General features: G+C 37.8%; 1 protein-coding gene across 6 annotated transcripts in view; it reads right to left on the bottom strand.

Annotated features, from left to right (window-relative positions):
• Positions 1-3,272: 3,272 nt before the first annotated feature.
• The window catches only part of LOC126161440 (phosphoinositide 3-kinase adapter protein 1), a 486,142-nt gene continuing 471,466 nt past the window's right edge, over positions 3,273-17,948 (bottom strand). For 5 of the 6 annotated variants that reach the window (XM_049917245.1, XM_049917243.1, XM_049917240.1 and 2 more), the window contains exons 14-19: positions 16,820-16,937; positions 16,619-16,741; positions 12,123-12,220; positions 11,875-11,994; positions 7,399-7,525; positions 3,273-6,036 (exon numbers count right to left, since the gene is read on the bottom strand). In XM_049917245.1, coding sequence (XP_049773202.1) covers positions 5,753-6,036; positions 7,399-7,525; positions 11,875-11,994; positions 12,123-12,220; positions 16,619-16,741; positions 16,820-16,937 — 870 coding nt within the window. In that variant the 3' untranslated portion in view covers positions 3,273-5,752. The remainder of the gene's footprint in view (positions 6,037-7,398; positions 7,526-11,874; positions 11,995-12,122; positions 12,221-16,618; positions 16,742-16,819; positions 16,938-17,948) is intronic. The other variant, XM_049917241.1, reaches the window with a different exon arrangement.

Here is a 17,948-nt window from a genome sequence, read left to right on the forward strand (position 1 = left end):
AGTTCCAATTCAGTCCTAAACCTCTCATCCAGATCCCTCTCTCCTCCAGAGACACCTGTTCTATCAAAAGGCTTAACCTTTAGCCCCACACCTAAATTCAACCACACTGCCCTGGTTAAAGATCTCCTCTCATTCACCCGGAACCTCAACTGGAAATATCACTTCACTACCCAAACACAGCCCCCAAATACTAGACCCAGTGTTGAACCCTGTCTAGAACAGTTCCGACTGCCTTCCCAAAGGGATCCTCCTCCCCTCCCCCAAAACCATCCCTTGCAGACATTTCAGGAATTCCTCACATCCAGTGTTGCCTCCCAGTCCTTCTTGAAGAACATCCCGACAACCCCCAACATCACCCCAGCTGAATCCCGTGGCATTAAGGAGCTGAAAATAGACCGCTCTATTGTCATCCTCCCAGCGGATAAAGGCCCCACAACTGTCATACTTGACCGTGTGGAGTATGTGGCAGAAGGACTGCGTCAACTCTCCGACACCTCAACCTACAAAGCTGTTACCCAGATTCCCATTCCCTCCATCCAGACTGAGCTGCAAAAAATCCTAAAAATCCAAGGTCCCTCACAAGGCCTCACAATGGCTTCCATAGACTTACTCATTCCACCTGAGCCACGTACCCCTACCTTCTACCTATTACCCAAAATCCACAAAGAGAACCATCCTGGCCGTCCCATTGTAGCAGGCTTCAAAGCCCCAACCGAACGTATCTCAGCTCTGGTAGACCAGCACCTCCAACCTATCACCCGCAGACTCCCATCCTACATCAAAGACACAAACCACTTCCTAGAACGCCTCAAATCCATTCCCACTCCTCTCCCACCTGAAACCTTTCTTGTCACCATAGATGCTACATCCCTTTACACAAACATCCCACATACCCATGGTCTCTCTGCCCTTGAGCACTACCTCTCCAACGCCCACCCGAAGATCTTCCAAAAACCTCGTTCCTTATCACACTTACCAACTTCATCCTCACCCATAACTACTTCACTTTTGAAGGCCAGACCTACAAACAAATCAGGGGAATGGCCATGGGAACCAGGATGGCTCCGTCCTATGCCAACCTCTTCATGGGCCGCATGGAGGAGGCTTTCCTGAAGACCCAACAGCTGCTTCCCCTGGCCTGGTATAGGTTTATAGATGACATCTTTGTGGTCTGGACTCATGGTGAAGAAACACTCCTTAATTTCCTCCATAACCTCAACTCCTTTTCGAATCTGAATTTCACCTGGTCCTTCTCCAAAACCCAAGCCACCTTCCTGGATGTTGACCTTCATCTTGTTGAAGCTCACATCCACACCTCTGTCCATATCAAACCCACAAACAAACAACAGTACCTTCACTTTGATAGCTGCCATCCATTCCACATCAAACGCTCCCTTCCCTACAGCCTAGGTATTCGTGGCAAACGCATCTGCTCCAGTGATGAATCCCTCAACAATTACACCAATAACCTGACCAGTGCTTTCCTCTCCCGCAACTATCCTGCAGACCTTGTCCACAAACAGACCCCAGAGCAATACATTCCTCCCCGTCCAACAACAATGTTCCTACCCCCAGACCACACAGAAGCATCCCCCTTGTCACCCAATATTATCCTGGCCTCGAAAACATCAACAAATTACTCCGCCAGGGATATGACTTTCTCAAGTCAACCCCTGAAATGAGATCATCCCTTGACAAAATTCTCCCCACACCACCCAGAGTTGCCTTTCGTCGCCCCCCTAACCTCTGTAACATCCTTGTTAAACCCTACAATATTCCCAGACTACCTTCTCTACCCAGCGGTTCCTACCCCTGTAACCGACCCCGCTGCAAAACCTGCCCCATGCATCCACCCACAACCACCTACTCCAGCCCCGCTACTGGTAAAACATACACAATTCAAGGCAGGGCCACGTGTGAAACTACACATGTCATTTATCAACTGACATGCCTGCACTGCACAGCCTTTTACATCGGCATGACAACAACTAAACTGGCTGAGCGCATGAACGGACACAGACGAACTGTCCGCCTAGGAGATGCCCAATACCCAGTAGCGGAGCATGCCCTCCAGCATAATTCTAGGGACCTAGGAACCTGCTACACCGTATGTGCCATTTGGCTTCTCCCACCCAACACCAGTCCCTCTGAACTGCGGAGATGGGAACTTGCACTCCAACACATCCTTTCATCCCGCCATCCCCCTGGACTGAACCTACGTTAAACAACCTCACTCCCATTTACTCTTCAGTCTTCTCCTCTTTCCCTTTCCTCTTTAGCCACTCACGCATCTTTTCATCCTACATAGTTGTGTTTATCTTTACACTATATACCTCTTTACTTCTGTATGCATCCTCTTTGGTTTGAAGCTGGCACAGTACTTACAGTAGTATATCTTTGGCTTTCCTCTGACAACCATGCCTCCATCCTTGCTACCCTCCCTATTTTCCTTTCCCTGTTGCTTCATAGCCTGGGTTGTGAGTAACTGAATCTCCTTTCCCTTCTTCCCTTTCTTTCCCCTCTCTCCTCCCTGATGAAGGAACACTTGTTCCTAAAGCTAGGAATGTAAATTTTCGGTTCTGTTTTATGTGTATCTATCGGCTGTACTGAGCTGAGGTAAGTACTGGCCAGCCCCTCTCTCTTTTTGTTAGTATAAGTTTCAGTACTGTGCCATCTTCTCGGTATGGAAGGATTAATATTACTCACATGTCATAACATATTCTGACATGAAAAACCCCATACTACATATAAAATTTCTACAGTTACACATAGACAGAAAGGCTTTGAGTGTGATGCAAAACTTTTTTTGGGTATTTTAGTTTGATTTACCAGTAAACTTCTTTTTTCACAGTAGAATAAAGCCACAGGAAGTCATACAAACATCTTTGAATAAAATTTGTTTGAAACCTGAAACATAGACGGTGTAAAATAAAAAGCTGTGAAAAATAGCCAAAAGTGTGTTTTCTCCTGCAGTAATCTTCTCTGTGTTGTATTAATTTCTTTTCTCAGCAAATCTGTAGTAAATACATATCATAAATATATTGTTGAATATACAGCCAATAATCAGCATGGACACCAGTTTCAGTAAATCTTCAGTACAATAATACAGAGAATTTTCCCTTTCTCAAAGTATAGTTAATTAATGCAATTTTCATTCTTCTCTTTTATAGTTTTTGTTGGATTTGTATTCTAATTACCATGAAAATAATACATATTAATTGATATTTCAACTTTTTATTCAAATGCTGGAATGTCTATAATTTAAATGTATATTCAAAGCTTCCATCAATACCTAATTGTACACTACCTTTTGTATTTGGGCACTACCCACATGACCCTTTGTTGGTTAGAAAAATTATATTATTCTACAAAGATCATCATCGACCATTTTTCTTATTAATACATACAGCTTTCATTTAAATTAATTGATAAATCATTATATCATGGTTCCCTTAAGTGATCATATTTGTCATTGTAATCCTATTGTTCTATCCAAATTGCAATCCTAATCTCACTGCCAAAACCCTGGCATTCTTAATGTCTCTCTTTTACAGTCTTCTAAAGTTTTCTAATCTGATTTTCTCAAGTAATTAATTATTCTATTGACTGATTGAATAAACGTTAAGACACAGCTTAAGTTTAAATTAAATTTTAAACCTTTATAAATTGTTAGATTTTGTTTAATCAGATTAGATTCAACTTTCTACAGATGTTACAAGATGTTTAGGATTTATAACTGACTCAGATTTTCTATCTTTTGAAATCTTCTGAACCACTTAATGTCTGTGGTATTAGTTTGGAAAACATTATTACAGCTTATCTTCAAGAGAAGAAATACGAATATACAATGATCCATAAAGGGATGGAAGTCATTTTGCAGAAAAAAGATTATTCATTTATAAAAATATAAAGAGTGGGCAGATGAAGGAACAGATTGGAGAAAAAAATGGAGCTGAAGCGTAAGAGAATTAAAAAGTTATTCTGAGATTATACTGATGTGCAAGAGGGTAGAGGGAGAATACAAACAATGTGAGAAGTGTAGATAAAATTTTGAAATAATATTTTATGGCAGTTTGAACACTAATAACAAATAAATATGAGCTGCCCACAAAAGCAATGAAAACTCAATGTGTTTCTGAAATTTTCCCATCACTCTTCTTTCCATAACACAACAAAACTTGTCCTCTCTTGTCACTCTGACAGCACACAGCAATATGCATTCAGAAACTATCTATGAACTCTCTGTACTTCCGAACATTATCATAATGTACAGTGATTTTCATCAAAAAAGTTTTTTTTCTTGTATTTTATTATTGCAATTAGGCACAAATATCAAATTCACATTACATACATACACGAACAGCACACTGACATTACTACAAATATCTCACAGAAATACATTCTCAATTTATGCTGGTAGGGTTCATTTTACTCAGGCTTTTATACAAGCAGATGGTGGGATCTGACAATATATTTGTTTGTAAAATAACTCAATTAACTGATAAATAGGCAAATATTTGTATAACTCAATATAAAAATAATTTAAATTATACAGTTATTTTGAGTTGAGTGGATTCAGATTTATTTTCACACAATTAAACCTAAATTTCCTATTAAACAGTTCCACATTCACTGTAAATGATGGCACATTATAAAGTACAAAGTTGCTATCCACAACAGTCCATACAAATGAGCCAGATGAAAAATGGATTTGAAGTAATGATGATGATGTATGTTTCTGCTAAACATTATTGTCAAATTTTGCACAGCTGCAAAATAATTATTTCACCGTGGTAGTTCTTGTTCCCACCAGAGTAACAGCCTCTGACCCTACCATCATTATACACACCAGCTCTGAGCTTGGGAAAGTTACAAAAAAGTAATGCTTCATGCATTTATAAATTACATTTAATATTTACAATAGAAATTTTCACAAATAATGTGAAAATTGTGCATAAAAATATCACTAAACTATTGACTATTATTTGCATAATTGGGGAAAATCATACTTAAGTTTAATTACATAATTGTAATTAATTACATAATCAGTTTACATAAATACCTGCCTAATGTACAAAAATATGTTTCTATAAAACATTTATACAATATGCAACAACATGTACATAATATGTGGACTCAAGAGGAATGAATGTTCTACATATAACATTTATGAAAAGAAACAGAATTTCTGTACCACACAGTGTTTTAGGCCCCTCTTCTCACAAATGAACTCTTAGAATTTGACTGCACTTCAAATAAATATTACAAGATTTACTCAGCATAAATGGAATCATTATTTTCAGTCACAAAAATACAGCAAAAATTCTATGCCTTCCAAACGTAAATTAAAATTATTCACCAACACAAGCATTTAAAGCATTCACTTCAACATAGTGATACAAACAGTATGTTCAGTCTGAAATACATGCAAATTAATGTACAACAGACACTGCACAACACTCATAAATCTGGAAGCAGAAGTGTAGTTCAGACAAAACAATTGTATGTTATAGTAAAATTTCCATGTCTTTTCTTTATGTAGATTCAGCTGCACAACCTGGCACATTATGCCACCATATTAAACAATCTCTTTTTGTTCCTCAAATGCTTTACTGATCTTTGATGTCCATATCTTCATTTTTTTAAGGAACTGTAAAGCAAATAGACTTTATTTGTCATGTGGTTATAGTACTGTCAGTACAAAATAGGATCCTTCCTTTTACAGAAAAAATACCAGAAGCTTCTGAAAATTTTATGTCAAGAAATCAGTAATCTTACCTCGGGGTGGAATAGGGGGTGCAGGGTTAACGTTGTTTGAAATTTCAACATTCATGTAGTCAGGAAAGTTAGATTCAATGCCAACATGCACATTCATGTAGTCAGGTGCTGGGGAATTTGGTGTTAGTGGGGTTACAGTGTCTTTCTCATTACTTTCAGATGCCTCAATTTTCAGATATTCTGCTTCTGTTTGGGTATCTTCAGTCTGAATGTATCCCTTCCTTCTGTTAACTGGAGACTTCAGTATGAGAGTTCGACCTGTAACCAAGTAAGGCAAACTTATTATTAGGCAATACTCTTACCGTTCACTGCTGTACAGTATGCTTGGTCAATGAACAGTAACACATGCTAATTATACTTTTGCGGCATTCCAATAAATGCATCACTACTCTGAAAAAGATCAAAGGTGTCAAACTTCAATGGCAAACAATAAACTATTTAAGCCTCTTTACTGAACAACACCATGCTCATTCTAATCATCCAAGCATGTATGCAACACAAGCCACCAATATGATGTGTTCAGCTTACAACTGCACTTCAAAATTACGTAAAATGGGATGTTAGCACTTCAGTATTTTATTTGACAGAGATCATTGTGGATGTCTCAGAAACATCCACTATGTTCTTATACAGTAGGCTACAGTGTAAATAAAAATAAATCAGAATAAAGAAGGCAAGCTTCAAATAGAACAGAGTATGTGATTTAACTGTATAATCACTTCGGGATCAAATCCTTAGTTATACAGCTAAAGCTTTTGGAACTATCCTGGCTCAGTATTATAGCGGAAATTTCAACACACCACAGTACACAAATTTTTCAAGTATTCTTTCATGGATGGCAAAAACTATTTCATATATTGTTACAACCTCTTGTATTGTCGAGGATTTGCAGAAGATACCTAATTTGAGGATGGTTACAAAAATACTCTCCTGTCATTATTAATAAAATGCATTAACAATGAAGCATTTTGAGAGGAGATTCATCATAAATACAGTCAAACAAAGTGCAGAGTCATCTCCTGTTGATCACTACCAGTACCAATGTAACTGTAAAAAGTTGTTGTACCGATTCCAATGTTTCTCTGCACTGCAGTTCTTGCACATCATCTGTCTGACAGTCATTTAGTGACTAACTGATATAGTGATCTACAACAACATATGTGACTGGTGACTGGAATGCAGTAATTGTTATTTTAAATGCTCCAAACATGACCATGCTAATAGAAATGTTGTGTACTGTATTATCAGGTACATTTTTACTGACAACTTCTCTGAACACCAGTGATAGAAGTCCACATATCATCAATTGTAAAATGTGTGAACCATTAACAAAAAGTCCAATAATTACAAGACATTGTGTAAAAAAACTCCTTTCTTTTTTTAATTGACTGAAATGCTGGAATTATAATTCAGTCTCTCACTTATAAGTAATGTGTAACAGGACAGCAATAACATTTTAAGACATTCTGTAACATCTAGCATGAAGCATTTAAAATATAGTTTGCAGTCCATTAATCTGGAATCAAATGGGCATGCAGAAAGAAACTACTTGCATCAAATGCATTATCTGATGTAATGTCACTGAATAAAGCAAATCATGGAAATTAAAATTATGATTACCAGTGCTTCCCGGTGGAGCTAGTTTATCTGGTGCTATGTAACTACCACAGCTGGCGCGTTCTTCAGTATCTACTGGTATGCTCTCTCCATTCAAATCTGGGCGAGGCACTGGCTGTGGTGGTCGGTCCTATAAACAGTGCACTGATGTCAACCAAAATTTGTGGATATGAAAGTTACCTTAAAGGTCATAAATATTACTGTATTGAATATCTTAACAACACTGTTCATCTTTTTGCCAGCATCCCTACACAGCTAAAAATTCCTCTTGTGGGTTTAAGATCTACTTAATACCTACACAAGAAAAGACTCACTAATCCACACATTTTGTCCAACAGATATTATCTTCAAGGAGGCCATTCAGCTATGTGAAACAAATCAGAAAGTACAATAGTATAGAGTATCAACTACTACAAAATGCATACATGATATTAACAACATTCTGTTTCATTGTTAACAAGGGGAATTAACATGTCCTTATTTTAAAGTCATCAGTCTTTTAATAGGTTTGATGCCATCATCCTATCTTTTGTTAATCTTCTCATCTTTATGTACTTACTGCACCAGGCATCTTTATTAATTTGTTTTACATATACTACTATTTAAATGATCCTCTGAATTTCCCATCTACTACTATTTTCACAGCCAATAAACAATTCCCAATTTCCTTCATATCCATGGTGTATGACTTTCTGAAAGATTTCTCTATTTGCTTTTCTTGCTGGTAGCCCCCACATGAACTTAACTGAAAAGAAATGGTTCAAATGGCTCTGAGCACTACGGGACTTAAATTCAGAGGTCATCAGTCCCCTAGAACTTAGAACTACCTAAACCTAACTAACCAAAGGACATCATACACATCCATGCCCGAGGCAGGATTCAAACCTGTGACCACAGCGGTTGCGCGGTTCCCGACTGTAGTGCCTAGAACCGCACAGCCACTCTGGCCAGCAACTGAAAAGAAAGCCAGCATAAAAGCCCCTACCCCAAAAAGGGTGCCGCAGTGATAAGACACTGTACTTGCTTTCAGAACAACACCAGGTCAAGTCCAGGTCTGGTCTTCTGTGGTTTTGCTAAACTGCTTACGGCAAATGTTTGGAGGGTCCCTCTGAGAAGGACACACTCTAATTTCTTTTCCATTCTTTCCAAATGGGAGCATCTATTCTATCCCTCACAATCTCATCATTGACAAGCTGTTCCATCCCACCTTCGTTTTCTTACCTTATGTAATCCAAATACGATCTTTGTCTCCAAATTATCTAACAGTAGGTATGTCCCTTTCATTCTGTGGTGTCAGTGACCTGCCCCTCAGCCTTAAAACCCCAAAACCTATCCTACTTTGCTCCCTGAAGAAGCAATTAACTGTACAAAAAGCAGTTATTAGCAGTACTCGAATAGTGCCTTATGAAATAAATACTTGCCAGTATTCTGTCTCCTTGTGATTTTAAGGATCTTTCTTGGTACATATAACATCATTTCACACACACACACACACACACACACACACACACACACACACACACGTGCACACATATTTTCATATTGTTACGGCCGCTAAGCCATGTGTGTATGAGCTGTTGTATGAAAGAGAGAGAGTTTTACTTTTGAGGAAGACCTTTGTCTGAAAGCTTAAATATTTCTAATATTGTTTTCACTGTGCCTGTCTGTGACTCAGTGCTTCCCCTCTGTAGTGAGTAGCAATCTATCCTTTCCATGTTGTTGTTTTTTCTTCCAAGGCTTTTCATTATTTCACTTCCATAAAAGTCATAATTACTGTTCCCATCCCAGTCTGCAGTCTGATCCACCTGTCCATTTTACTGTTTCTCTTGATAACATACGTACATCTAGTGCCCATGAAGTAACCCACAATTTTAAAAATGTTTTCATATACAGGTCTGTATCTCATTTCCATATGTCAAAACTGGTGTTAACACTGACTACAAACTTTCTTCTGGGACACAGTTTTGAAAACCCTATACATTTTATCCAAAACATTTCACGCCATATTATCTTTTGTGTATTTCTTTTGCTATCCATATAATTGATGTCTTCAACTGCCATAAATACAAAAGTTCTTCAACTGATTCTACAAATTTATAATTAATTTGTACAATTTAATTTTCAGTATGCTTGCTAACTGTGATTTTCTGACCTACTTTCAAAACTTTCCCCTTCACATTCTATCTTTTATGGTTGGAGTTTTTCTGCACTAAGGTATACATTATGAGGTGCGATAATAAAGTAGTGAGACTGATATGAAAAAAAATGTTGCTTACCATTTTAGTCAAGTTTAGTGATGTCTCCTTCAAAGTAGTTCCCTTCTGATTGCACACACTTTTTCCAGCACTTCTGCCATTGATGGTAACATTTCCAGGACTCATCTCCTGTAATGTCCTCCAAGACCCTCATCACAACTTTTTGGACATCTAGTGTTGTTTGAAAATGGTTTCCCTTGACCACCGTTTTGACTCTTGGAAATAGAAAAGAGTCGCACGGGGCGATATCTGGTGAATAAGGTGGCTGTGGTAGTACTGAAATTTGTTTTGAGGTTAAAAATTGCTGTGCTGACAGAGCAGTATGGGATGGCACATTATCATGATGCAGAATCCAATTATCAGCAATGCTGGCACGGACTTGAAGAACTCTTTTACGAAGTCTTTCTAAAATTTCTTTGTAGTAATATTGGTTAACTGTTTGTCCAGGAGGCACCCAGTCGTGGAATCAAAGAAGCACACAAGCATGCATTTCACTTTTGACTTTGACATATGAGCTTTTCTTAGTCTGGGCATTCCCTTTGAGCACCAATGCGAACTTTGGTGTTTTGTCTCTGGATTGTACTGAGAAAACCAACTTTCATCACCTGTGATAACACAGCTCAACAATTCTGGATTGATTTCAGTTTGCTCTAACAGATCGGCTGCCACATTTTTCCATGTTTCTCGCTGTTGTGGTGAGAGATTTCGTTCTGCAATAATTTTCACAGATAATCTTCGATCAGATCGTACGAGTTCACGCACCCTGGCCAAGTTGACATCCGTCCGTGAGGTTGATGGTCATCCACTGTGGTCTTCATCTTCAACATTCATTCTGCTTTCACTAAACATTTTATGCCAACGAAAAACTTGAGTTCTTGACATAACCTCCTCTCTAAAAGCTTTCTGCAGCTTAGCGTAAGTTGTCATCACGTTTTCACCCAATTTAATGCAAAAAGAAATGGCATAACATTGCGCAATATTATGCAGTTCCATTTCCATGACAAGAGACACAAAACGTGTTAACTTATTACAGCACAACTCATGACTGAGCAGTTGCATCGATGTGCTGCTTGGACTACAAACAGCTTATAGACCAAGGTCAAAGATACTGTGCGTACGCAAGCCTACAGGGTTGCCACATCTTGCAAAGAAAATCAGTCTCATTACTTTATTGTCACACCTTGTATATCACCATCAGAAAACAAGAAACTCCTCAAAATAAAATTCTGCAGGATCTACATATCTGCAAAACATGTACGGGCTTATATTCACAGAGTGTAGGGAATGAAAGAAGAAAATTTGTGAAATTAAGAAATTAACTTTACTGTGGAGTTTTAAAAAATAAAATTAAATTAAAAAAAGAAAAGAAAACATACCACAGTAAAGGCATTCTGGTGTTGGGTAACTTTTGATACTTTACTGATCAACCCCATGTGCTTCAACTTGCTTGAGGCCTCCTTGGCATGTTGTCCAGAAGGTGACTGAGGCATTTCTGCCCAAGCTCATCCTACTCTCTAGAATTGCCTCTCCTTACATTATTCAGATATAAACAGGGTTCCTGTGATGATACACTGTATGTTTCAACTGGTCCCAGGCAAGCTCAGTCAGGTTCATGTAGGCCTGCACTTCACACTATTCTAATCAGTTAATTCCTGCCTGCTAGAAAAAGCAAACCCATTGCTGAAATGTTGACTGTATGGCTAGACAGTAGGATGAAGGCTTCTGCCTAACACTGCGCAGATTTTAAATTATCCTCAACAGTGAAGAGAGTAATAAGATATTTGCTTATGATACTAGCCCATCTCCTTACGAACCCTTGGGACTGCACATTAGAGGTGTGCATTGGTGTCTGACCACCACCATATATACTACCATGATGATCATCATGCAACAGATGAATCCTTTCAAAAAAAAAAAAAAAAAAGAGAGAGAGAGAGAGAGAGAGAGAGAGAGAGAGAGAGAGAGCCTGATGCACATGTTGGAGCATAAAAGCTAATTCTCAAAGTCTTGGAATAGGAGTCTGCAAGAGATTTATATATAGAAAGAGAATTTCCTTCAGATTCCTTCCCTTCAAATTAAACCTAGGGACTGACAAACATGATTTTTGTGTCAAGTATACACCCATCAAAATGCTTATCACAGTAATATAATCACAACATTTATCACTGACATGTCTCCTGACAGCCAGTCTCAAATAAATGTTAAGTCCTTTTTCATTACCTACCTCTATGCACGTCGGCAAATGGGGAGATTGCCATTTTGCTTGAAGTGGTCGAGGTGCTGGAGGAACTTCATAGTTCTGAACAGTCGTTCTTCCATTCATTTTGCTGAAGTCACAGATGTGCTGCAAAATAGACATTTTTAGCACCTAGAATATATTACATCTAATAGTATCTCACTAACATCTACAGTGAACTGAGTAAGCTAATTGCAGTAATAAATGTTGTAGCTTCAGTATGTACGTTTTAGTACCTTTCTGTCCTCAGTATCTGAATGTGTTCCACTGTCACCCATGCTTGTTCCACTGCAGCCGCTCACTGTGCTCATACGGCCAGAGGATGTTGACGAACCTTCAATTAATAACAACAATACTGTATGATCACAGGATATATGACTAATAATACATAAACAAATTCCTCTTCTTGTTTCATGATTATCAGAATGGCTTCTCTTGGCAAAACTGAGGCAGTGAAATTAATTAATTATAAAGTCTTTCTAATGTTATTTAAATAGAGTATATCATTTGCCAATGCACCTTTGACAGAGTGATATTATTTTTCTCATACTATGGTTGAATAAAATTTATTTAAAATTATATTGTGGTTGTCTGATGTGTGTTGTTTATCATCTTTAAACAACTAAAATACCAATTTAACAGAGATGTTCTTTGAAATTTGTTATGTCGTATTTTGTAAACTTCCTTTGTATATATATAAGAGTAAATGATACAAAGAAAATACTTCAATGCAATGTCATATGCAATGAAAATCAGTGGAATTCACAAGTACAGTACACATTTTTAACTAAATCTGCATACATTGCACTGCACCTCTGAGTATGCTCTGACATAATTTTGTGAATTTTGATTAAAAATGTGCTTTACTGATGCAAACCTGGCCAAATGACTACTCACCATCTGAGCTGTACAACTGTTACTAAGACCGACAGGGATTTGGTTGTGGGCTCTACTTGTCAATACAATAACACTGTATGCCAAACATTCTCTCTACTTCCCTCCTCTGTCATAGGAATGGTCTCCTTTTTCACACAATTATGAAAATAAAGAGATATGCTCACTTCACAAGCGTGTTAATTGCTTGCGAATACCTCTAGGTATTTTTTCAAGACAGCATGAAGTGGTGCTAAGGTACCAATTTTATTATGTGGAATGAAGGAACCTTGCCACCTAATAGGTGGAAAGTTAATAACAGGATGAGCTTAAGAGAATCATCTCTAATGGCATCATTTAATATGCCACCTTACTTTGAAGGTACAAATTCAATTTTAGAAAATATGCAGGTCAGGAACCTTCCTGTTACCGTATGCAACAGTTGATAGTACTACCTGCAATTCTCTGCCGAAGTGTTGGGCAGCCAGTACCAAATCTGACCAACTAAGGGAGAACGGGTGGCTGCAGGTGAAACAGTTCTCCCTTAGTAGGCTGATAAGGTCTGAGCACAGTAAAGTACTTTTAAATTTATCAAAACTCTGTTGCCTTTTATACATGGCAGGTGATGCCTAAAAGACAAGGGAGAAAACACAAAAGTGAAATTCTTGATGATGTTAGCAAGCCAGTAAAAGACTTCAGTTATAGTTGCTTTCAACACATACAAGAGCCTCAGAATGCATTCAACCTGATTAAAATGTCAGCATAAGCAGACTACTGCTATGGACAGTGACTTACAGCTTGATGGTGGGCAGGACCATGCAGCCATAAATAAACCCCACAGGAGACAACTAATACGGATTCGGATCATCATTTCCTCAGCCTCACAGTAATGTGTGAAGAACTGGTGGATCTAATGAAAAGAAGGAAAAGAATGGTATGGGTACTGCAATACACATGGAAAGGGAATGGCGACGAAGAAATTAAGGAAACAGTATATGCTGTACTGTCATGACAATGACAACCTGGAAGCAGTCACAGACATTCAATTTATGAATGAGATAATAATGAGAGCAACTGTGCATTCCACAAAAGAAAAACTAATTCTGGTGCAGATGTCTGCACCGAAAACTGGATATTGCCAGGATGATAAAAAATCAGTATCTGGGTGCTCTGAAAAACGTCATTATGAAGACAGAACCATAATTATACAAGATCTGGATACACAGGCTGGTACAGATATAATAGGACATAAGAATAAATCGGTATGCTATTGATGTGGTAGAAGAAATGTAAAGTGCGAACATCTCCCGGATTTTAGGGGAACACGTTGGTCATAAAATATAGAAGGTTCAAGTAAAGACAGAGACAAGATACAGCTAGACTGACATCATAGTATTGTAATAGCTTATGTCATCATAGATGAAGAAAGAAATAGCCAGTGAGAGCCTTGACAGTGACCACCTTTTAGTAGCAGACTTGAAAAACATCCACATGCCAAAATCAGAGAATAGGAAAATGTTAAAATTCGTGTTATTGGAACTACAACAAAATAGATAAAATAGCTGATTGTCAGAACTGGATACATAATTCTTACACCAGTACAGTGAAAACTGAAGAGGCTGAATAGAGTAGATTATGTGACACCTTGACAAAGAAAGCAATGTAAGTTAATGCAAAGACAAGCGTGAAAACAAGGGAAAAGGAAATGCCTTGATGGAATGAAAGAGTGAGAACAGCAATAAGAGAAAAATCTTTCATAAAAAGAAAGAGTTTGAAAAAAATTAAACTGGAACTTACTAGCAATGTAGCAAAGATCAGTGATCTGGAGCAAATATACAAAAAGAAGAACTGGAAGTTAAAAGATGAAAAATTGCAAAAGAAAAGACCAAAATGTGACTGATGTTCACTCAGAAATTGGAAGAGAATAGCTGAGATGATAAGAAACTGTATAGTGTCATCAAAGGTAAAAAGAAACCAGTGAATGTCATAAAGGCACTTGAAAATCCACATGGAAATCTGGTTGGAAAAGAAAGTGACATCAGAGAAGCCCTGAAGGACAATTTCAACCAACTACTGGATGTATCAATTGAAGAGTACCACATAGAATCAGATATTCAAACCTACTGCAAGGAGTTTCCCATCACTAGGGCAGAAACATAGAGAGACTTAAAATCTATGCCTGAATGAAAATATCCAGTTGCAGATGACATGAATGTGGGCATACAGTGGCTGCGCAGAACACTCAGTGTAGTATGGAAAGACGACAACATGATGCCACCAGACTGCAGCAAGGGTGTTAGAACACTCTGTTTAAGAAAAATACTCTGTTTAAGTACACAAAATCACACTAATTATTGAGGCATGGCCCTGCATCTGAAGAATGACATGATCGGGGGTGAAACAGAAGAGTAAGTTGAAACGAGACTCAATGTGCAGAAATCACAGTTCCAGGAATACAACCTCCACATCAGTGAGGCAAAGAAAGTGTTGATGGCAGTCACCAGAGATGATCATCCTGCAAGTGTGAAACTAGAAGACCACTAGAGTGTATGAACAGTTTTCTGTACCTCAAAGTATAATGTCCACAGATAATTTGATTTGACAGATCAACAACAGAGTGCAAAAGGGAAATCTTTTATAGGATGACATGATTCCAGAGAAAGGAAGATCAGTGATGGTCACCAGCTACTTCATAGCAGTATTGACCTATGATTTCAAAGCATGAACCCTCACAAAGATATCAAGACTCCAGGCATTGGAAATTAAATTCCTTAGCTCCACAATCCAGAAGACCAAGATGGATAATTTAAGGGATGAGGAAGTGCTGAAGAAAGGTGGAATCAAGATATCCCTTTTAGACTGAATCAGCACATCCAGACTACAGTGGTACAGGCATGTAATGAAGTTGGAATCTACAAGAACAGCAAGAATAAATGTGTAAAGAGAGGTGGATGGAAAACGTCCTTTAGGACGACTAAGAAACTGTAGGATGTACATGATCCAGGGTGACCTCACTGCCAGAGCAAGAACATGAATGATGTTCTCTGTGACAGGTTATACATTAACAGAAGGAAGTGGAACATTAACTGGGAAACTGTGAATGTACACTGATGACGAAAAGAGTCACTAATTTTGTAATTCAAGCTGTAACAGCAATTGATAATTCGTTTGTTTCTCTATGCATTAATTTTGTTTTATAAGCAAGCAATAATTAATGTGGATGAAAATATTTCCTTCATGGAATGGAACTTGTATAAAGAGGGATGAGACTTAACCTAATGGTGCATATCCTGAAATAGTGGTTAAGTTGCAATTTTTTTTTGTTAAATGATGACTACAGAACATAGTGAATGCTCTGTCAGTATATGGATCCTTATATTGAAAACTAGTGAAGATGTTATAAAGAAGGAACATCAGTACTGATGTGACAGATGATGAAGGTGGCTGTATGCAAGAAGGAAGTTTCTTTTCTGGGGCGAGTCCAGTGAGCTAACCACTGGGCTACTCCTCACCATTTGTCTGTCTGGGCCACATTGGACACAATGAGAGGATGATGAAAGTGTAAGTCATGCAGTACAAATATTGCTATGAGCAGAGGACAAGAACTTTTATCAACACGAAATATGTGCTCTTATACAATGCTGGTGTAAGGCCATGGAATGTGATGGAGACTATGTAGAAAAATAGTACACACAAGAGAAATGCTGACTGATATTGTCACCAAATTTCTAATTCCTAAGAATAAATGTGTTCTGAGGAAAAAATTGTGGGGTGTTATTTATTGAACGACCCTCAAATTTAATTTTAGTGATGGTTTCACTGTTTCATTTTCCCCATGATGGATTTACACTTGACTCACTTGAAACACTGTGAAGGCTCAGGCTGCTAGCAGGCCTCTGACATACAGACAGTACATCTCCATTCATCCCCCTGGAGCTCTCGCTTGGTTGCGAAGAAGTTTCACTTGCGGTGTCCTTCGCTTCTGTAACAATACAGGAACCTGTGAGTACCTACACTATCCTGTTCACATGTACCTTAAGCCAGTGAAACTTGTACTAACCTTTTGCTTTGCCTCTGAAGAAATTTCTAATGCGGTCGAATGGAGTAGGTCTCCTCATGTGTTCTTTCATTTGACGCTGAATGCGTTCATATTCTTCTCTCATTAGATTTAGTTGTGCCTGTTTTACAAAAGGAAATATGTTGAAATTGTTTCACTGATCCTGTCAGCATGTGAAAATACATTACAATTAAGAATGATTAAAGAATATGGAAGCAAACTAATTTTTTTTATCGAATATCCCATGAACATTGGGATGTCGAGTATACTGAAGAGAGAACAATTTTTTAACAAACTTTGTGGGTTTCCACAACAACTGATATTATGGAAATCAATTAATTATTTTATTTATTTACAGTTTTATCTTAATGTGTGGTGTGTGGTAGTCAAAAATACAAGTTTATGTTCACAACTTTTGGTGATAATTCTTAATTTCCTCATTTCTATTTTGGACACTGAATGTGCACATAATGATTGTAACAGAATTTTTCTCTCTAGTAAGTTTTTTTTGTTAGTTGGAATACCTCTGCCTATCCTGAATGAATAACTGCCAATGAAAATAAAAAACAACAAGCATATTCTCCCTGTCATTTCTCTCATACGTTTCTTTCTCTCTTTTTTGCACTCTTTACTCCTCCTTATCTTGATCTTTTATTTGTCTCTGCCACACCACCTCCTCTTACCTGTAATTGCAGTATCCCCTAATTCACCTTTTATTCTGTTAAGTCTCTTCCCAACAATTCTTGTAGCCCCTCCTGTATTCCACCCTCAACATTTCTATTCCCCTCTTCAATCCAGTTCATTGATCCAAATGTGCTTCTTCTCAATTTCCATCACTACCAATTGAATAAAAACATTCTATTTAGTACAAATGAAAAATCTAACATTACTCTCTGAGGTTGTTCTAACTCTATGGCTATATTCCTAATGTCATGATTCAGTGTTTATCAAACGATACTTTAGTTAGCATTATCCTAGCCCTCTTTTTCCTGTTCCATCCAAAAATATGGATGAAGAATAACTGTTGGAAACTCTTTACATGAATTCAAATTTTTCTCATTTTATTGTCACAGTCATTCGGCTAGTTTCTTATTATTGCTGTGATTTTTTTGGCTTCAATAAGGAAATCAGT

Source organism: Schistocerca cancellata, chromosome 2 (genome assembly GCF_023864275.1).
Source record: "Schistocerca cancellata isolate TAMUIC-IGC-003103 chromosome 2, iqSchCanc2.1, whole genome shotgun sequence".
In the NCBI taxonomy this organism is placed as follows: Eukaryota; Metazoa; Arthropoda; class Insecta; order Orthoptera; family Acrididae; genus Schistocerca; species Schistocerca cancellata.